This window comes from Trichechus manatus, unplaced genomic scaffold (assembly GCF_000243295.1).
Source record: "Trichechus manatus latirostris isolate Lorelei unplaced genomic scaffold, TriManLat1.0 scaffold00016, whole genome shotgun sequence".
Taxonomy (NCBI): Eukaryota; Metazoa; Chordata; class Mammalia; order Sirenia; family Trichechidae; genus Trichechus; species Trichechus manatus.
In genome coordinates, this window is record NW_004443952.1 from 9,910,735 (window position 1) to 9,929,871 (window position 19,137).

General features: G+C 38.7%; 1 protein-coding gene across 3 annotated transcripts; it reads right to left on the reverse strand.

Moving 5' to 3' along the window:
• Nucleotides 1-261: 261 nt before the first annotated feature.
• DNAJC25 (DnaJ heat shock protein family (Hsp40) member C25) lies at nucleotides 262-18,321 on the reverse strand. Of its 3 annotated transcripts, none has more exons than XM_004372165.2 (4): nucleotides 17,193-18,321; nucleotides 5,298-5,450; nucleotides 2,378-2,848; nucleotides 262-698 (listed from the first exon to the last, which is right to left on the reverse strand). In XM_004372165.2, exons 1-4 carry the CDS (start codon nucleotides 17,511-17,513, stop codon nucleotides 576-578), a joined length of 1,068 nt encoding a protein of 355 aa, XP_004372222.1. In that variant the 5' UTR covers nucleotides 17,514-18,321; the 3' UTR covers nucleotides 262-575. The 3 variants fall into 3 exon arrangements, with proteins under 3 accessions (XP_004372222.1, XP_023583158.1, XP_023583159.1); XM_023727390.1 differs by having other exon boundaries at nucleotides 566-698; nucleotides 5,328-5,450; XM_023727391.1 differs by lacking the exon at nucleotides 5,298-5,450 and having other exon boundaries at nucleotides 566-698.
• Nucleotides 18,322-19,137: the final 816 nt, after the last annotated feature.

The following is a 19,137-nucleotide window of genomic DNA, read 5'->3' on the forward strand; positions in this document are numbered from 1 at the left end:
ATATATTATAAAGACATTCCAGCAGAATACTCTCCTAGAGAGATTTTTTTGAACATATTTCAATCCTATAATGATTGTAATGAAGATGACATAGTTGGATCATTCTGCTGAAGATTATGTCTAGAAAGACACACAGTGTAATTAAACGCTGTTATAATTTTTGTGTTGTCTGAAAATATGGAGTTCATGAAAGCAGAAAAATGTAGCACTATAACAAAGAAGAAGGAAACACTACTGAAGAATAAACACTTAAACACATACAAATTCTAAATGGTATCTGATAAATTTTCATGTCAACTCTTTTAACTAGACATATAAAATTTTTAAATGGCAATGAATAGATCTTCATGTCAAATCTTTTCACAAAACCCACAAATAGATTATAAAAATTGAACAATCATAAATGTCTTATGTACAAAGTTTTAGGGGAAAGTTTAAATTTCTACATTATTCTTTTTAATCAAATACTTGAAGAATTTTAGTTACTGCTGAGGAGCAACTGATACATTTCTAAAATAATTCAGTTATGAAAATAATATCACAATTGTGGTTTGGCACAGTAGCATTCCAGTAATTCAGTCATCCACAAATGTTAGCCGGCCAGGTCCTTCATTCTTCATCCATCTCCTGTATCTCTTCCATCTAGGGTCATTTGCCAATTTTTTCTTTAGTTCTTCCTCTTGTTCTTGTCTGTAGACCTGTAAGGATAAATAACACTAACTGGCTTTACAATCCAAAGAGAAACTCTGTCATTAGCTTCATGGCATATTTACATTTTAAAAATATAATTTTAGTAAGTTTCCAATGAATATATTCATTTGTCTTCTAAAGCCCATTCATGTAAAAATACTAAACAATTAAGCATTTTGACATTCAGGGTTAAATAAAAAAGATCAAACTTGTTCAGTAACTAGTTATTTTTTGTTATTGATTCCTGTATTCTAGAAATACATTCCTTCCCTCCTTGAAATCATATATAAACTGAGTTTAAAGACTTTAAACACTTCCTTTCTACAACTAGTCCACTGTTAAAGAATCAACACTTTATTTTTGAACATGATACACTATAAATTTAACTGATGACTTTCAGTATTTGTTGATCCTAACCTTACATATACGTTTGTCTCCAAACTGAACTTATATCTATTTTCATCTTCAAAGACAATTATTGGTTTTTCAAAATATTTGTTGATTAAAGTTCCTAAGGAAGGTTAAATAAATCACACAGGTTAAGAATAAAGACCATTCCCATTTCTATAACTTTCAGTGGATGTCAAGTGACGCTAAACAGAATGTTTTCATAGCCAGTTTCACAGCCACATCGAATTTTAGAAAGCAATTATTTCCAAATATTAGGAAGCGATGACTAGGATAACCTTATATTAGCATTCTATGAATGACACAGTTTTGTGGATGGAGCTGCTTAACCTACTTAAAAGAAAACTTCAAATCGCTTAGGAGCTAATAGTTTATTACCTCTCATTTTTATGTTATTTTAAAGCAAGCTGAATATATCCACTTGTCAACACATTCTGGCAGTTCACAATAAGTTAATTTACTTAAATATAACTCAGACTGAAATTTTACTTTCAGTAAAATCTATTTAGGACATCTCATCTAAAAAGGAATGGCTATAAAACAAAAAAAAACTACTACATTTTGATTTCTTAAGAAGGTTTCACTGTGCTCTATTCTTATATTTAATACACTAATCAATTAATTTTGCCCACAATCTAAAACAATATCATTATGATGAGACTGCTGGACCTTTTAGCACTGTGGCTAGATCGCTGATCACATCTAAGTAATTTTTATATTGACAATTGTAGAATACAACATTTATTAAAATGCCAAGATTTTGAGACATTACAGTAAGTAAATTAAACTTAACGTAACTTTCCACGTTAGTTATCAAGCAGAAGACTCTGTGCTCATTTTTAAATGAACAATTATTTCAACAAAATTTCTCTTCTTTTTTTTTTGTTTGATTTTTAAAAATCTCTAGCTAGGTCATATAACTGGAAGAAAACTTGGGGAGGATCAAATTTTAGTCAGTGTAGTCAATACAGCTGTCCTAACACCCTTGCAGACACGTATCTCCTCATCCCACTGCAGTTGAACACATCAAATTAGACCATTGTTAAGCTTCTTCAGAATTAATCGATTTAAGTATTTGAAATTCATCTTTTAAAAAGACAATTTACTAGTTAATCCATTGCCCCATTACCAAATACAGCCATACTTTCAGTAAAAGGTCTTTATTTATTATTTAACTCTTGGATTTAAGAATCTGAGCACACTTCTGACCCCTATCGCATACCTAATTTTAACTTGGTAAAGAGTGTGACACTAAAATCACAGCAGAGGGACCACTCACCTCATAATTCTCCTTTATCCAGAGCTCCCGTTTAAGAAAAGTTTCTTTCTGATGATCCTCTAGACTGTCAAACTGAGACTTTGACATCTTCATAGATTTACGTATGATATACAGTCTCTCTTCCTCTCCATATTCTTTGCCTTTGATGTTAAAATTATAGATCCACCGGCAATACCAGACTATATATGAGCACAGGTGAAAAGGAGCCAAGATAATTTGAAACAGGAGAAGATCACGTATTTGGGGCTTCTGATAGCCTCCCTTTATATCTATTTTACTCTTTATAATGTTCTTTATGATGTTCTCCTCCTCGTCACGAATTTCCTCTTTGGACTTTTTGTTTCTGCCTTTTTCTTTGGCTTTTTTTAGCAGTCCCTGCTGCTTGGCGATTTCTGTAGCTTGGATACGGTACTTGGGCACTGTAGCTAGGTAGCTGATTGCTTTATTGTAGCTATTCCACCAGCTGAAAAACTAGAATATTTAACAAAGAAAAACAGGTCATTTTTATTACCAAAATTCACCTATAACTAAAGCAATAGTAGAGAGTCTTGATGAATACTATCACCCAAGAAACCCATTCCGATTAACTAAAAATAAGGCTTTCAAAGATGTAACATGTAAAAGACACAGCTGAGTGGAAACAACCGAAGTGTCAAGTGTCCTCAACAGATGAACGGATAAACAAAATGTGGTACATGCATACAGTCGAGAGGAGTGAAGTTCTGATACATGCTACGGCCCGGATGACCCTGACAATACTGTGCTGAGTGAAATGAATCAGATGTAAAAGGACGAATATTGTGATTCCACTTATACAAAACATCTAGAGTATGCAAATACATAGAGACAAAGGTTTATTAGTGGTGACCAGGAGCTGGGGGAGAGGGAAATGGAGTTACCACTCAAGGGGTACTGAGTTTCTGTTTAGGGTGACAAGAAACATTTGGAAGTGGATAGTGGTGATGGCTGTACAACATGACGCATGAAACTAATGTCACTGAATTGTAAACTTAAAAATGGTTAAAATGGCAAATGTTTTGTTATATATTTTATCACACAAAGATGCAAATGCACAATGCCCAGGTATGCTCCAGAATGGGATCTCAAGGTGGGTAAGGTAAATCCTGAGCTGAGGCAAAATGCCATAGATTCAAACAGATACCCAAGATCAGAGGATGGATGGATACAATTACACCACACCCGGGGTTTCTCACATCGTTGTCATGTGGCTCTTCCTCAGATCGCTACTAAGAAACGCTCCTGTTTTTTATGCTGCAGTTTACTTATTGGAGGAAGAGTTAAATGGCAAAAACCAGCTGGTGAGGAATATGTTAAAAAATTCACAGGGTATAGCCTCACGTAACTGTATTCATTCCTCTCTCTTTCCTAAACCATCTATATATACTACAGTAATGTTCTTCATATTCTGAACTGAAAGACTCAAATATGTTTGGGCAGGAAGACATTAAATTACTTCATAAATATATTCAACCACAAAAAATTTTATTAACTGTCAGAAAAGCCTTGCTCCTCACATAGTCCCTCCACACAGTTCAGTTGCTATTTTATGGAAAGAATGCAGCAGTTATACCACCAATATCCTGAAAGATTACAACAGAAATCTATTAGGAATAACAACCAAAAAAAGTTACCAGGGTATTACATTATCTGAAACAGAAAACTAAAATTATCTGTGCGCTTTCCTTTTAAAGGGCAATACTTCTACAAAAGCTGGTATGTTTAAAATATACAACTTTAGTCTTCAACAGAAATTCTTTTATCATATAAACTGAACCTCATTTCTGGGAATTAAACCGGAGAAGTAATTTTCAAACCAGCAAATTGCTTCATTTAAGTCACTTCACTTGTTCTTTTCCTCTCAAAAAGTACATGATAGATATGGTTAGTTTAATAATAATAGTAGGGGAAATTCATTTCAAGCTGAAGTTAAATTTTTGTGCTATTTCAAAACAACACAGCAAGTTATTGGAGCTCGTTTTCTATTTCAGTGGTTCTCATTCAGCATGAGCAGAAGCACCCTTAGGGAAACGTGTGGGACATTTTTGGTTGTCACAATGGCGGGAGCGCTACTCGCATTTGGTGGAGGACAGCAAGAATGTTAAACATGCTGCAAACCACAGGGCAGTCCCACACATGGGAGAATATTCCTGCCTTGAAAACGAAAAGTTCTCCTGCTGAGAAACACCGAAATTGTTCTCCTTCAATTTGAAATATTAACAGCAAAAGAAGGTTACGCTGAGGAATTAACTTTTAAGCTGAGATTAGAGCATAATTAAGTAGCCAGCAAGGCAAAGAGTAAGTGGGAAGAGTGTTCCAGGCAGAGGAAACTGTATGTGCAGTATAAGTGGGCTCTAAGTAGGTGAACGCCTGGTGTTCCAGGAACCGAAATATGACCAATGTGCTTTAGGAGACTCAGTGAGTATACTCAATCCTCATGAATAGCTCAAGAGGAGAGCCGAGAAGTAGGTACGGGCCAGATCACACAGGCCTTGGTAAGCCATATTAAGAAGTTCAGGTTTTTCCCAAATTTAATGGTAGGTAAATTGTTTAAAAGTTCTACAAAGGCAGATGATATGATGCAGTTGACATTCACTCTGGCTGTTATGTGGAAAACTCTAGAAGGGGGCAAGAAGAAGAGATCAAGGGTACCTTGGTTTTTTGTTGTTTTTTTTTTTTTTTTAACTATATAATGACATTCACCATCAATTTCCTACATTTCCCACCAACAAAGATTCCAATACTATTGACTGGTTGAATAAATGAGCATTTTGCCAATGTAAAAAAATTAATCTCAACTGGAACTAAAATTCTACAAATGGTACTTCTAGCTCAGTTTTAATGACTAGCACTAAACTAGTACACTTGTGCACATATACAGAGACACATATCCAATACACACCTGAAACACGGAAATAGCACAAACACTGACCAAAATTACAACTCTAACATCCACTTTAGGGGCTAAACGCCTGCTATAGTAGTGGTAGTAATGGCTGTAGTACTCTTCTGGATGATCCAGCAGGTAGTCATAATCTTTTCGTGTGTCTTCATCCTGTAAGATAACACAACATCCAATTTCATAGTAGAACATTTCATGAAATGGCCTTAGTTTAGAATCTGTTAAGTTAAATCTAGAATTTTATAATTATATAAGATGAAACTGAGTGAAATTAACTGTCAAAAAAAAAAAAATTCCCATTGCTCTTCAAAGACATATATAAACTCGTTCCTAGAACTTTAATATTAGGTAGAAAGCATAATAAAAATATTTTCCCAAAATTCTTGAGTATTGTTAGTTCTCCTGGAAAAATAAAAACACTTCAGTAACAATTACCCACGCTTTTTAAGCCAGTTTTGTGGTGTTAAGGATGTTGCTATATTCCTATAACTTAAGAGCATGCTGACATCTACTCTCAATAACTGTTGATATGTTTCTCTCTTGTATATATTCACAATCCCGTTCTAGCCTTGTGAAGAAAATTTTCTGTTGAAAGCCACAATTAAGACAGCAAAAACTAGATGAAGCCACTGTGTGCCTACAAAACTGAATTAAACTCATCTCAAACACTGAAAGATCAATGCAGTAGAATGAAAAAGGCAATGGTCAAAGTCTAAACACTTCGGTTTACTAGCTTTGTGACCCTCAGCAAAATTTTTAGCCTTTCTGAGCCTTACTCTAGTTCACTGGTAAAACAGAGGTTAATAATACCTGCCCTACTAATTTTATAAGAGTGTTTTGAAGTCAAAAGAAATATTACACCTTATACAAAAACATAATACAAATATGTACTGCTTTACTATTTATAATACATTGTCACAGCCCAGTTCATAACTGACGTACATACAGACCTTTCTTACTCGTATAAACATGCCGAAAGAATTACAGCATTTTGAAATGCTGCTCTGAATGTTCGTAAATAAAACATTTCTTAAAACCGTCTCTAACTCTACTCAGCTGCTAACAGGGATAAATGTCAATCTTTTATTACACTATATATAGGCTGAAGAGCTATTAAACTAGATTAGTTTGCTTTTTATCCTACAGGAAACATACTTCAACTTGTCCTGTTTCAAAAAAAATGTTAAAGAGCAAAACAAAATTTTAACTCTCTATAAATGAGTGCAATAGAAACCATTACAAAAACAAAAATCTTTAACTTACAGCATTTTTCTAGGATGAATTATTCAACATTCATAAAACTGCAGATTCTCGCTAAAGGCATTTTAAAATCTGTACCTAGAATCTGGCCTTGCTACTGCAGACAAAGGCTCAGGAGTCTCTTCAGGGCCTCTCTCCTTCTGAGTCCAACATGTAGTTTCTCAGATTTAAAATGGGAAGTTTGCTAATGACAAATTCTCCTGTGTATCCATTAAAATCATTACATATTTTCTCTTAAGAATTTTTACTTTAACTGACAGCATTCTAAGTGATAGTTCATTCATTACATTCAAAATATTTTTTATTTCTGACTAGTATCTGACACTAGGTAAACTAGTTAGATATGAACATCCTTAAAGTCTGTTCCATGGCACTGTATGCCTGGGGTCTATTTTATATGAGAACTGCCTGTTACATATGGAGGGCTGAGCTCAGCCTGAAATTCTTCCCAGATTCACTCCTTTTATGTTCTCTTCTGTCTGAAAGGATTTTCTTATGGCAACTGCCACAAGCCTCATTGTCAGCTCTATCATTCCTTCTTTAAACCATCATCATATTCCAGAGCTTTTAACCTAGGAAGGGTAAAACTTCACAGAGGTCACACAGAAAGTCCTTAGGTCTAAAACTTACATTTCTTGATGTATCTCATTTTGAGTACTTCTAAATATCTTTTCAGACTTTTTCCATTCCCGTCTCCAGTCATTTTTTGCTTTTTGGGCTAATTGTATAAAAATACCCTGCTTTTGACCTGAAATCCTTGACTTTGAACTCAGTCTCCCAATCTTGGCAGACATCTTTTGAAATGTTTTCCTTCAAACATAAATCTCCTCCTTGCGCTAACTAGATTACATGCAGTTTTGAAACTAAATGCCACACTGAAATCTGATTCCTACAATCCTCCAGCCTCTTTGTGTGTATTCCTCTTTGTTGAGGCATATGGCCAGATCCTTTTCAGTGTCAATGAAATCTGGTACGTGGATGTCATACTTCCATTGGTTATCCTCTCTTCCTTGTTCTTATCTTAGTGAAGTTCACATTCCACAGAATGCAGATATCACTCTCCCAGCATTTCTCTCAAAATCTTCCCTCAGGGTCACCATCTTAGTGGTCCCTAGATTTTGTGACTTCACTAGGTCCCAAGCACCTCTAACAGGATGGTCAAGTAATGTCCCAGCACCAGCAACTCCAAAATCTATATCCTGTGTCTGGCCTCTCTACTGCAAGCAGAACCTCTAGGGTCTATTCTGGGCCTTCTTATGAGTCCTCAAACTACCCAATTCCCACAAAAGGTTTCAGGGCCAAGTCTGTGACTTCACTTAGTATGGTCTCCTTTTCCTTGGGGTCCACCATAAATTTAATAACCCTGTTTAGGTCATTAGCAGAGATTGAAGGTTGGCCACCTCCTTGTTACAGACATTTATTCATCAGAATCTTCACTCTAGGGTTTTTATAGCTTTCTCTCCAGAATGAAGAAAATGATCTTTAGGCTGAGGCATGCATAACACATTTTACAAAGTATTCAAGGTCGGCAAATATTGGTCAGAGTTAGGAGTTCTCAAAAGCCTAAGTCAAAATCCTTTTCTTTAGTGACCTCTAAAGCTTAGAACCAACCTAGTAAGAACACAAGGATACCAGAAATACTATACAGAAGAAAAGACAGAATTACAAGTACCACCTTTCTTTCTGGGACCCAATTAGAGTGCTACAGGCACATTCTTATTTTAACACCATATGTTTATTTTTCTCCCACATATCTTGGAACTAAGGTAGCCCTAAAATTTTTTCCCCAATATTTCCCCATGGCCAATAAGGTAAGTTAAAATTTCCTTGGCATGCAACAAGACCTCCACAACTGGCCCAAACATAGCTACCTTCATCTCTTAATCACTCTCTCCTCTTTTGCCCAAACCAAACATTCAGTTAGCAATTTCTAGAACTTAGTGTGTTCTTCAGTACAGCACGTTCTTTCTCTCAAACTTGAGTGCCCATCCCTTTCTTTTCAACCTCATGAGCTCCTATTAATCCTTTAGGACACAAAACATTACCACCTCAGACAGAGCAGACCACTCTTATTCCAGTTCCAATTACATTTAGTATCTATTTATTATAGCACTTATCACATTGTAATTATCAGGTTTTTTTTTTTCCCCTTGAATAAGAACTTCTAGAAGATAGGGAAAGTAAGTCAATAATCTCTGTATATCCAAGGCCTAGCACAGTGCCTGGCATTCATTAAATGTCACTTCAAAAATTAATGAAATTTTGTAAAAGCTCTCCTTCACTATCAACATCTATCTCTGCAGCCACACGATCTTCATCTCATCCACCAGCAAGATGATGGGTTTTGTGATGTCACAAAAACATCAGCTTTGTAGAAATGACTGATTTCATAGCTTATGAAAATTAATGTGGCTAAAATAGCTTAAACCTTAAAACAGTTGAATATCTTACCTTTCAATAAGGTAGTACTTTTTCTTTCAGCAATTTTGTGGATCTTAAGGTTCCAGGGTCAGGAGATTCCAACTTCTTTCCAAACCAAAACCTTTATACTTGTTTCTTCCTCCTCTCTGTCCTGAGCCTTGATAAGCAGGGCAATAAGCTCCTTGTTTCTAATCTCTACAGGAATAAATGGTGCTTCTGCTGGTGTCCACTCCATTCCCAATCCTCTTGGGCATATGCAGGAGGACTGGAACATAACCACCAGTATCTAGATCAAAAGTGAACAAGAGGAAACCCACAAGCAAAGAAAGTACTGAATCCTCCCTTCTCTCATGGAAAGGATCATCCCACCTCCCAGAGGCAAAAATATATTATGTTCTTGCCCTTGAAAGACATAAAGAATTGTTTGATCTCAATAAACATATATTGCAATAATTTGATATTGCAACCAGTTTTACACTAAAATTTTTCTATTACACAGAATGCAGAAACCATTTTAAGATGGTAAAGGCCAGGAATCAATAATATATGAAAATCTAATAATACTTTGGTCATCCATAAAGATATATATTAATCCTATTTTTAAAAGAAACACAGACAAATGATCCTTTAAAAAAAATACCTTTGTCCCCCCCACAAATTTTTTTCCAGGCCATTACATCCTACTGCAGAGGAAGAAAATGCACTGTTACCAGTTTCTTTCCTTGTCCACTGACTACCCAGTCACTAGTGCACCTATCTCCTCATGTCTTCTCTTCTCATTCGACATGTGGTCTCAATAACTTCCAGGATTTGGAATATTACCTATATAACTTGTGAATCTCACATTTGTTTTTCCTGCTGTCTTCTATTTCCAACTATCTCCTGAACATTTTCTAAACGTAACATAAATATCTCACATTCAACATGCTCAAAAACTAAAATCTGTTCCTCTGTATTTCAGATAATAGTATCATCATCTACGGAGTCACCTGAGCTTTGAAAAATTTTAGTCATTTTCCACTCAGGAAATAATTTTGCAGGGCATTAGGACTTGTATTGAACATAAAGGAAGATAAAAAGACAAATAAGATAATGTCTTGGCTGTAAGAACCCTCCCATCTAGAAGAATCTAGCAAGTAAGAAAAGCGTAATACGACATACTATGGAAAAGGACTATGCCTGGAACCACTGTCAATGAAACTCACAGAAGAGATGAAATGAGAGCTGGACCTTGAAACACAAGTTAAGATGTGGTGAAACTTGTTCCAAGCAAAGCAAGCTGCAAATATCATGGACTCAGTGAAGCTTGAGCATTGGGAAAATTTAGGAAGAGAGGAGTAGTAAATGTGGCTAAGGAGTAGGTTTGGTTAAGAACTACTGAGGATCTTATATCCATGCTAACAAGTTAGGGTGTTATGTCTGTGCTATTCAAAAAATGTTTTAAAGTATGAGGACAACAGCATAGAGTAGAAGTATACTCAGAAGACAACTCTGGTAGTATGAATGTAAAGAATGAATGAGGGAGAAACAGATTAAAGACTAAGAATAAATAGGACTTGGTGATGAAATGAATGGGTCTTAGAATCAAAGGAGATGTTGATCATGATACTGAAGTTTCTACCTACGGTTACTGTGTGGACCATGTTGTTACTCACGAAGATGAAAAATAGAGGAAGAGGACAGTGATTTTGGAGAAGATACAGGGAAAAATTGGGGAAGATTTTGAAATTGGGAGCAGGCAGGACCTATTTACTAATTATCCTTTTCGGTAGAATACTGGAGCTTCCAGAGATTATCTATTCATGTAGAGGGTGTGTGCTTTTGTTTATCTTTTGGCTAACCTATTTTAACCGGGGCCCTGGTGGTGCAGTGGCTAAGAGCTCGGCTGCTAACCAAAAGGTCGGCAGTTGGAATCCACCAGCCGCTCCTTGAAAACCCTATGGGGCAGTTCTACCCTGGCCTATAGGGTTGCTATGAGTTGGAATCAACTCGACGGCAATGGGTTTGGTTTTTTTTTTTCGTTAGGGGAAAAACTGATAGAAAACTGATAGTAATGCAAATAATTCATGTTCAGAGAATGGTAAATGGTGACTGCTGTTGTGTGCTGTGGAGTCAATTCCGATTCATAGCGACCCTACAGGACAGAACGGAACTGCCCCATAGGGTTTTCTAGGCTGTGAATCTTTACAGAAGCAGACTGCCACACTTTATCCCGTGGAGTGGCTGGTAGGTTCCAACCACCGACCTCTCGGTTAGCAGTCGGGAGCTTAACCACTGCCACCAGGGCTCCTAGAAGTAGCTCTAGACCCCCTGGAATCTATGAAGAATGAAATAAGGGTCTTTGTGCTGTTGTCAACATTTCAAAATGTTCATTTACCCATGATAATTCTGCACAAGTGAAATTAAAATGTCAAGTGCTCAGCTTCTGGCTAGAATTATAGCAGCTCAGTAGTTTTTATGTTGATCAGGAGCTCTGACTGATGACATCATGTGTCAGGTAGTTATAGAACCAGAACTAAACACATCTGGTATATAATCAACGCTGGCCATAAAGAGAGAATAACAGCTGAAATGAAGGAATCAGCAAAAAATAAGTAATACTTATGGGTTCACACAGAAATAGCAAATGTGACATATACCGCTGTACCTTTCTTCTGGGCCCATGGGAGGAATCACTATCAAACATGTCACTCTCTCCCACTAAACCTAGGCAAGCCTTCAAAAAACTCTTAATAATGTTTCAGGTAGTCATGACAATTCAGAGCAGGCATGTGAGGTGAAAACTATTTGCCATCCCTGGTCTATACACTTACTTAATTAGGCTGTTTATCAGCATCACAACTGTAACAGAAATTTGTATCATTTTATAACATTCTTATGAATACCCAATTATTATGAATGACTGATTAAAATCTTGATCAATGTTAGTAAATAAAAATAGTAGTACTAATACATGCAGTTAATTTTTTCCCGCAAACAAAGAATGCCCGGGGGAAATATAATAAAAGTGATTCTTGGTGGAGAAAATACTGACTCACAACTATCCCTCACCACCCTACACCTCATTCCTGGAACAAGCTTTGCATAGTTATACCTCCATGTTTTTGTTGATCCAGTTTTCTCTTTACCAGAAATGTCCCTTCATTTGCTCTAGATAGAGCTCAAAGAGTACATTCTTCTCCAATCTCCCAAGAAGAAATAATTGCTCCCTCTCAGTACAGCAATATAATTAGTACATACTTATATAACTTAAATAAATAATAACCAAACAATAAGTATCTATCTCCCTTGTTATAATAAGAGCTTAGAGGCAGGAACTGTGTGCTTTTCATTGTTACGGACTCCTCCCCCAGCAGCTGTACAGGGATAAAGGGTTGAGTGAGAGAATATGCTAAGGAATGAACAATAAACAGTAACATAACAGAGCAGAGAGTTCAGAGTTTCCTTTTCAGCCAAGTTCTTCCTAAGTGCTACAGCCCTGCCACATCAACCAAACTGATAAAAAGAAACTGAAGTGCCCTTGTGACACTTCCCTTTCAAGACAAGGCTAGAGTAGGAGGCTCTCTCTACACATCTTTTCACCTTACCAGACAATCCTCATGCCAGTAATATTTCCAAGACCCTTTATATGGCCTTTTCTGTGATCTTGCAAAATGTGTCACATTCTAATACTTTTCCATTTTCTACCAATCATAGATTTTCTGTGTGCATCCTTTCCACCTGTTCCCTCATCTGCTTATTTCTAAGACATTGCTCTTACTTCATCCAATTCTTATCTGCATTTAAAAAGGATTAATGTTCTCACTTAAAAACCCTCAGAACATACTTTCTTCTTAAAGATGGAAATGCAGTTTTTTCCTCATGCAGAAATTTTCCATTCATACATCCAGTCAACTTTACCTGTACCACTCTTCAAAACTACAATTAATTTGGACTGAAATAGCAATGTAGGCTTCACATAATGGTCAAAACGCCACAAATCCACTTTCAATTTCCATTCTATCTGAATTGGTCTCCAGATAAGAGTTTTAATAAACATTCATTATCTGATGTGCCAGACACTGTGCTAAGTGCTATGGATATACATACAAAAAACAAGGAACATGGTTTAGTGGAGAAAGGAGGAGGACTACTCAATATTTATTGTGCAGTGTGATAAGTGCTATATCCACATAAAAACACATAAGTGGGACTAAATTTTCCACCCCATGAGATCCAATGTTGACAAAGCGAGTAAGAGTCCACTTAACTTCCAAAGTCCATGAATTCCCTGAATCCCAGTCGTCAAATATACTAAATATTACTAGGTTACAGGAGTGTGTGAAAACAATTGTCTGAAGTGCCCCTGAGATCTGAGATTGTAAGTTATTTGGGAATATGAACTAAGCATGACTTGGTGACAGCGTCTGACCAGGGTCTTCTGCCTTCCATTTTTACCCATCCTTCTTTTCTGATTTTCCTCCGTCTCTCTATACACAGATAGAATCTTCACTGCTAAAACAGGAACCACCAGCTATGGTAATATCTTCTCGTCTTGCGTTACCCACTGTATTTAAATCACATTACTGTACTTATTGTTTAAGAACCACCATTCAAATTTCTCTCTCCCTCTTAAACAGGCATTTATTTGACCACGACCTCAGAGTCATAAACCCACCAATGCCTTGCAAAAATACAGTTTCCATTTTGGCCACATGTGTATTACCAACACTGGGAGATCCTTGGTTAATCAGAAGTATTGGTGGAACTCCAATGTAAGATAATAATGAGGATAGACCATAGCTTCTAAGATCATATATATTAAAAATATAAAGAGACTTGAACAGACCAATAATAAAAGAAACTCAGATGGTTATCAAAAAATTGTGGGGAGAGAAAAAAGGTTCTTGGCTCCAATTAATTTACAATTAAACTATTCCAACTATCAAAAGAGAGATCATTTCTGTTAAACTGTTCCAGAGGTGGAAGCTAACTATTCATTTTACAAAGCAAATATAAAATCAACTTTTCCCCCACATACCAGCAATAACTGAAGATGGCTGCAAAGGAGGACATACTCTTCCTAGCTCCCACCCCCCCAGCCCCACCCTTTCTGCTAGCTCTATAGACAAGTATACCCCTCAAAGTTTTTGCTGTTAATCTTGGAGTACCAATCTGGTTGCCTCTAAAGGTTTCTATCCCTAAAGTTTAGCTCTCATGTGTCAGCTAATAAAAATCCAGATAAATAATTGGCCCACTCAAGAACAAGGAACTTTTGGGCAGTTAAAAACTAGTATGTCTGGAGAAAGTAGCACTTTTACCCTTGACTCCCAAAAGGATGTTGGTGGTAGCTACCAATGCCTCCAAGAAAAGAGATAAGAGTACTAACAAAAACAGCAAACAGAAGGAAGTAAAAAAACTTTAAAGTTTACGGTTGTGGTCTCAGTTCTGCAGTTCCTGCCGCCATGAGACAATTATGGAATTCTCAGTGGGCTTCTGCATCTCATTTTTATTTCAGAACCACTAGAACTCACCAACTTGTCCCACTATTCTATCTGACCTTCCCTTAGCAAAGCTCACCTGAGACCTCTCCCTCACAAATCCTCTTTCCAATCTGAGGCTATAATCCAAGTCAAACAATAGCTCCATTAATATTGCCTTAAAAGGATAACTTAGAAGGCTGGGGCCCTCCAGGAAACCCAGGTGGTGTAGTGGTTAAGAGCTACAGCTGCTAACCGTAACGGTTGGCAGTTGGAATCTGCCAGGCACTCCTTGGAAACCCTATGGGGCAGTTCTACTCTATCCTATAAGGTTCCTATGAGTTGGAATTGACTCGACCACAATGGGTTTGGTTTTGTGTTGTTGTTTTTTGTTTCTGGGGGGGAGGGTTGGGGCCCTCCAAACTGGATGACCCTAGTTCATTACATCTTTGTATTGCCCAGAAATTATATTCTCCGGCAACTTCCACACAATTCTCCATTATGACACAAATAAAACCATACCACCCAGTTTGTTTTAATAACTTCTTCCACAGTGAGCCAGTCTTTTCTTATCCAAGAGAAGGCATCTGCAATGATGTAAAAAGTTCCTGGAGACGCTCCACTTGAAAACTGAATCTGTGTCAACCTATATATATAACGTTAAACTGGAGTCTTCATAGAACGCAGCCAGATATGATTTTTCAGGGGCCCAAACTATTCTCAGACATCCTTTTTCTCTCACAAATAATTTTCATTCCCTTGCAGTAATACTGTAAAGTAGGGAAGCTATAGAGCACTCCTTTCAACTCTAGCTCCATATGGAGACATCTGTAGCTACCACCAACATCCTTTTGGGAGTCAAGGGTAAAAGTGCTACTTTCTCCAGACATACTAGTTTTTAACTGCCCAAAAATTCCTTGTTCTTGAGTGGGCCAATTATTTATCTGGATTTTTATTAGCTGACACATGAGAGCTAAACTTTAGGGGTAGAAACCTTTAGAGGCAACCAAATCAGTACTCCAAATTTACCCCGAAGTCTCTTCGAGAAGATAGCAAGAATATTTAGAACCTGGGGTCCCTCCCAGCCAAGAATTTCTGTTGTCTCTATTCCTACTCTCAACCTTGCATTTGTTTTCAAAGTTCTTACCAACAAGCTCACCATTCTCATGTCAAGCCACCTATCTCTAACCCCACAAAACCCAGCAGAAGGCAACAGGTGCCAGTGTTTCTGCTGCCCTTTCCTCCCCGAGTTTCCATCTGTCCAGGGCTCCCTTATGCAACAGCAGAGCTTTGCAGCACAAAGAGCAAAGCTTCTGCAGCTTCTCTGGACCTCTGTCTTTCCTCACTGCATAAAAAAGAAGTTAGGGCTTTATATGCTGGGCTACCCTGGATGGAGAGATTTCCTTCCCATTTTTCTCAAACGTTTCTTCAATCACTCTTTACCCTGAAAATGGGCAAACTAAGCCCTCTGGTCATGGCATTTTCCCAGCTCCCATCCATTCTCAATTAGTTGCCAATAAAAAAATTACAATCTAATTAATGCTAGTGAGAATTCAGTAATCTAGGCCTGCTCATTTACTACTGTAAACTCTCCAAACTGCTCTGGAAAACATAAATAGCCTTTAACTCCTTGACTCAGTATTTTCACCTCTGGAAAACTAATCTGAAGAAGCAATCCATGGTTAAATTAGAGTTCATCCACTCAAAGCACTGTCATTAAAAGCAGATTATATACCAACATAGAGAACTGTGCCTCCAAAAAAAAAAGGCTAGAAATATCTTGCAATTACAACAGCTGCTGTATTAGTATGATGGGACCCTTGAAGCAGTAATACATCTATACTTGACGGATACTCAAGTATGACTTACACTTTGTGATTTGTCATATGGTTTAACTTTTGCAGCATGCAGAAGAGAACAGCATCTCCCCTCTCCTGTCCTCACACGACTCAATCTTTGTCAAGTGACTGAACACATATTCACAAAATATTTCCTACTAGAAATTCTCAACAGTCTTTTACCCCAAGCTAGAATTCACCCTCAAATGTTTAACACAACATTTGTTAAGCACCTACTAAATTACAGATCCTATACAGGGGATTTCTCACACTTATCATTTAAGGGGGCACATAATAATCCTGTGAGGCGGTCGTATCACGACCTTATTTTTACATATGAAGAAACAGCTACTCTGACATATTAAGTCACCTACCCAAGGTCATAGAGGGGTTTCAGAGCCAAGAGTCAAAACATCCCGTCTTGTGACTCGTTTATCGTTCTTCTTACTGTTTTTCTCGTTCCCAGCTAAATGTCATAATAATTAATACCGTTTCCGTAAAAGGAATTTCTGCCATACCAAATTAGCGCCACCAGTGTCATTCAATACTCGAGCGCTTCCTGTCCTGCACGTTATTAAAATGCTTTCAATAAACGTTAAGATCCCCAAAGCTCTGCATAACAATGACTGTCACAAAAAGGAGGAAACACCTTTTTCATGGGGGAGCGTGTGGCAGAATCACTTGCCCACCCCAATCCCCCAGGAAGAGGCATGCTGCCCCCTCCGGGACCGAAAGGGGTTCCCACCCTTGTCAATGGGCCGTGTCGGAAAACGTACGCATCCTCCGGGTCGTGGCAGAGGCGGGGCCCAGCGCTGGGGTCACAGAGAACCTCGCTCCGAAGACGGGAGGCAGAAAACGCCGTGCCACGCGCTTCTCGCGGCTAGTCTTCCCAGCCCATCCATACCCCCAAGCCTCACCTTGAGAGTCTCGTAAGCGGTCGCCACTAGCAGGAAGGCCTCCTCAGCGCTCTGTGGCGTCCGCCCGGCGCCCTCGTCGCCAGGCTCGGGCCGGTAGCGATCGGGGTGATAGCGCCGGGCCAGCTGGCGGTAGGCCCGCGCGATCTCCGCTTTGCTCGCCGTACGGCTCACCCCCAGCACCTCGTAGCAGTCGCGCGTGCCGCAATAGAGCCCCTCCAACAGGGCCCCCGCGGGCCGCGCCAGCAGCATTAGAGGCAGCAAAGCCAACCAGCGCCGCCCGGCAGCGCCGGCTACCCGGCGCGGAGCGAGCTGCGCCGCCATCCCGGCCCTAACTGCAGCTCCGCCAACCTACCGGGTCTCCCACACTCCGTGGCGCTCCCGGCTCTACCGCCGGAGCGCAGCTCCACGTTAGCAGACCGCGCCTCCGCACAGGCGCAAAGGGCACGGCTACTGCAACCACTTCCTTCACGACCGTTGCTAGGGGAGAAGGACGCCTTTACCAGGCCGTTTCCAGTGTGCTACTCAACGCCTTCCTACTCCCGGCCGTAGGAGGATTTGTTCTTGGTCGGCCTTAGAGGATAGCTCAGTCTGTGTCAGAGGCACTTAAGTTACAAAGCGTTGTGGTCCGACTTATCCGGAGTGTGCAGAGCGCTTTACTGCCCCCAGTGCGCTTCGCATGCGATCTTTTCTACATCATTCTTCCGCCTGCTGCGATAGGCAGTCTAGCTCCTAGCCGTTGCGTTATTAGCCGCAAGAAGTTGTGTGCACAGGATTTTAAAGATCCAGCCCTGGACTTCCTCCTCTCACTAACCACATGCTGCCTTTCCAAAAGGAAGATGAACTTAGAAAGCCCAGGCACTGTCAGTCTGCGAGAGACCCTTAAAGTTCATGGCCTTAGTACTACTGGCATTTTGGATCCGCTAATTCTTTGTCCATAGAGGGAATGTAAGATGTTTAGCAGCATCCCTGGCCTCTACCCGCTAGATGCCAGTAGCACCACCACACCCATCAAAAATTTCATCAGATATTGCCAACTCCCCTAGGGTTAGAGTTGCCGGATAAATACAGGACGCCCAGTTATATTTGAATTCTAGATGAACAACAAATAATTTTTTAGTATAAGTATGTCCCAAATATTTGCATAAGACCACGTATCAACATAAGGAGCCCTGGTGGCACAATGGATAAGCGCTAAGCAGTCGGTGCTAACCAAAAGGTCAGCGATCGAAACCCACCAGCCACTCAGAGAAAATGAAACATAATGATATATTAAAAAGTATATTGTGTAATTTTGCATATATATACACATGTGTATGTGTGTGTGTGTGTGTGTGTATAAGAGAGAGATACAAAATTAATGGAAACACATTAATGTTTTGTTCACTTTTCCCTTGGCCCTAGAAGTAGTAGCTGCACTCTCTGCATTTACTACTTCTTTTGCTCTGTACCCCATAGAGTTCTCTTTTACTCTTTTTAGCACTTAACTATGTCCAGCACCATAAAGGAGCATCCCTAACAGGGGGTTTACAACTCTAAAGGAAGGTAAATCAAACTAAAGAGGAGCCATAGAGGACCAGAAAATGTCCAAGCCAGGCCAGGGTCAGATGTTAGACTAATCATGTCAGGCTACATTCTAGATAGAATTACCCTACTCAGAGAGGTGGAGGTGACAGGATGTGTTTAAAAGTGTTGGCCAAGCTAGGTCTCACATCAACTCCCTCACTATAAGAAACCCACATACCACAATATGGAGTAAAACATTAGGAAAATCTAATATTAGGATATATTGAAAAACTTGCATGAAGTGGAAATGTTCCTAGAACTATATAAAATACCAGAATGGGTTCTTGAATAGATTGATAAATATTAAAGAAACTGAAGAGTAGTCAAAGACTGCCCCTCCTGAAAGAAACAAGTGGTTTCACAGTATAGAAGACTTTAAAAG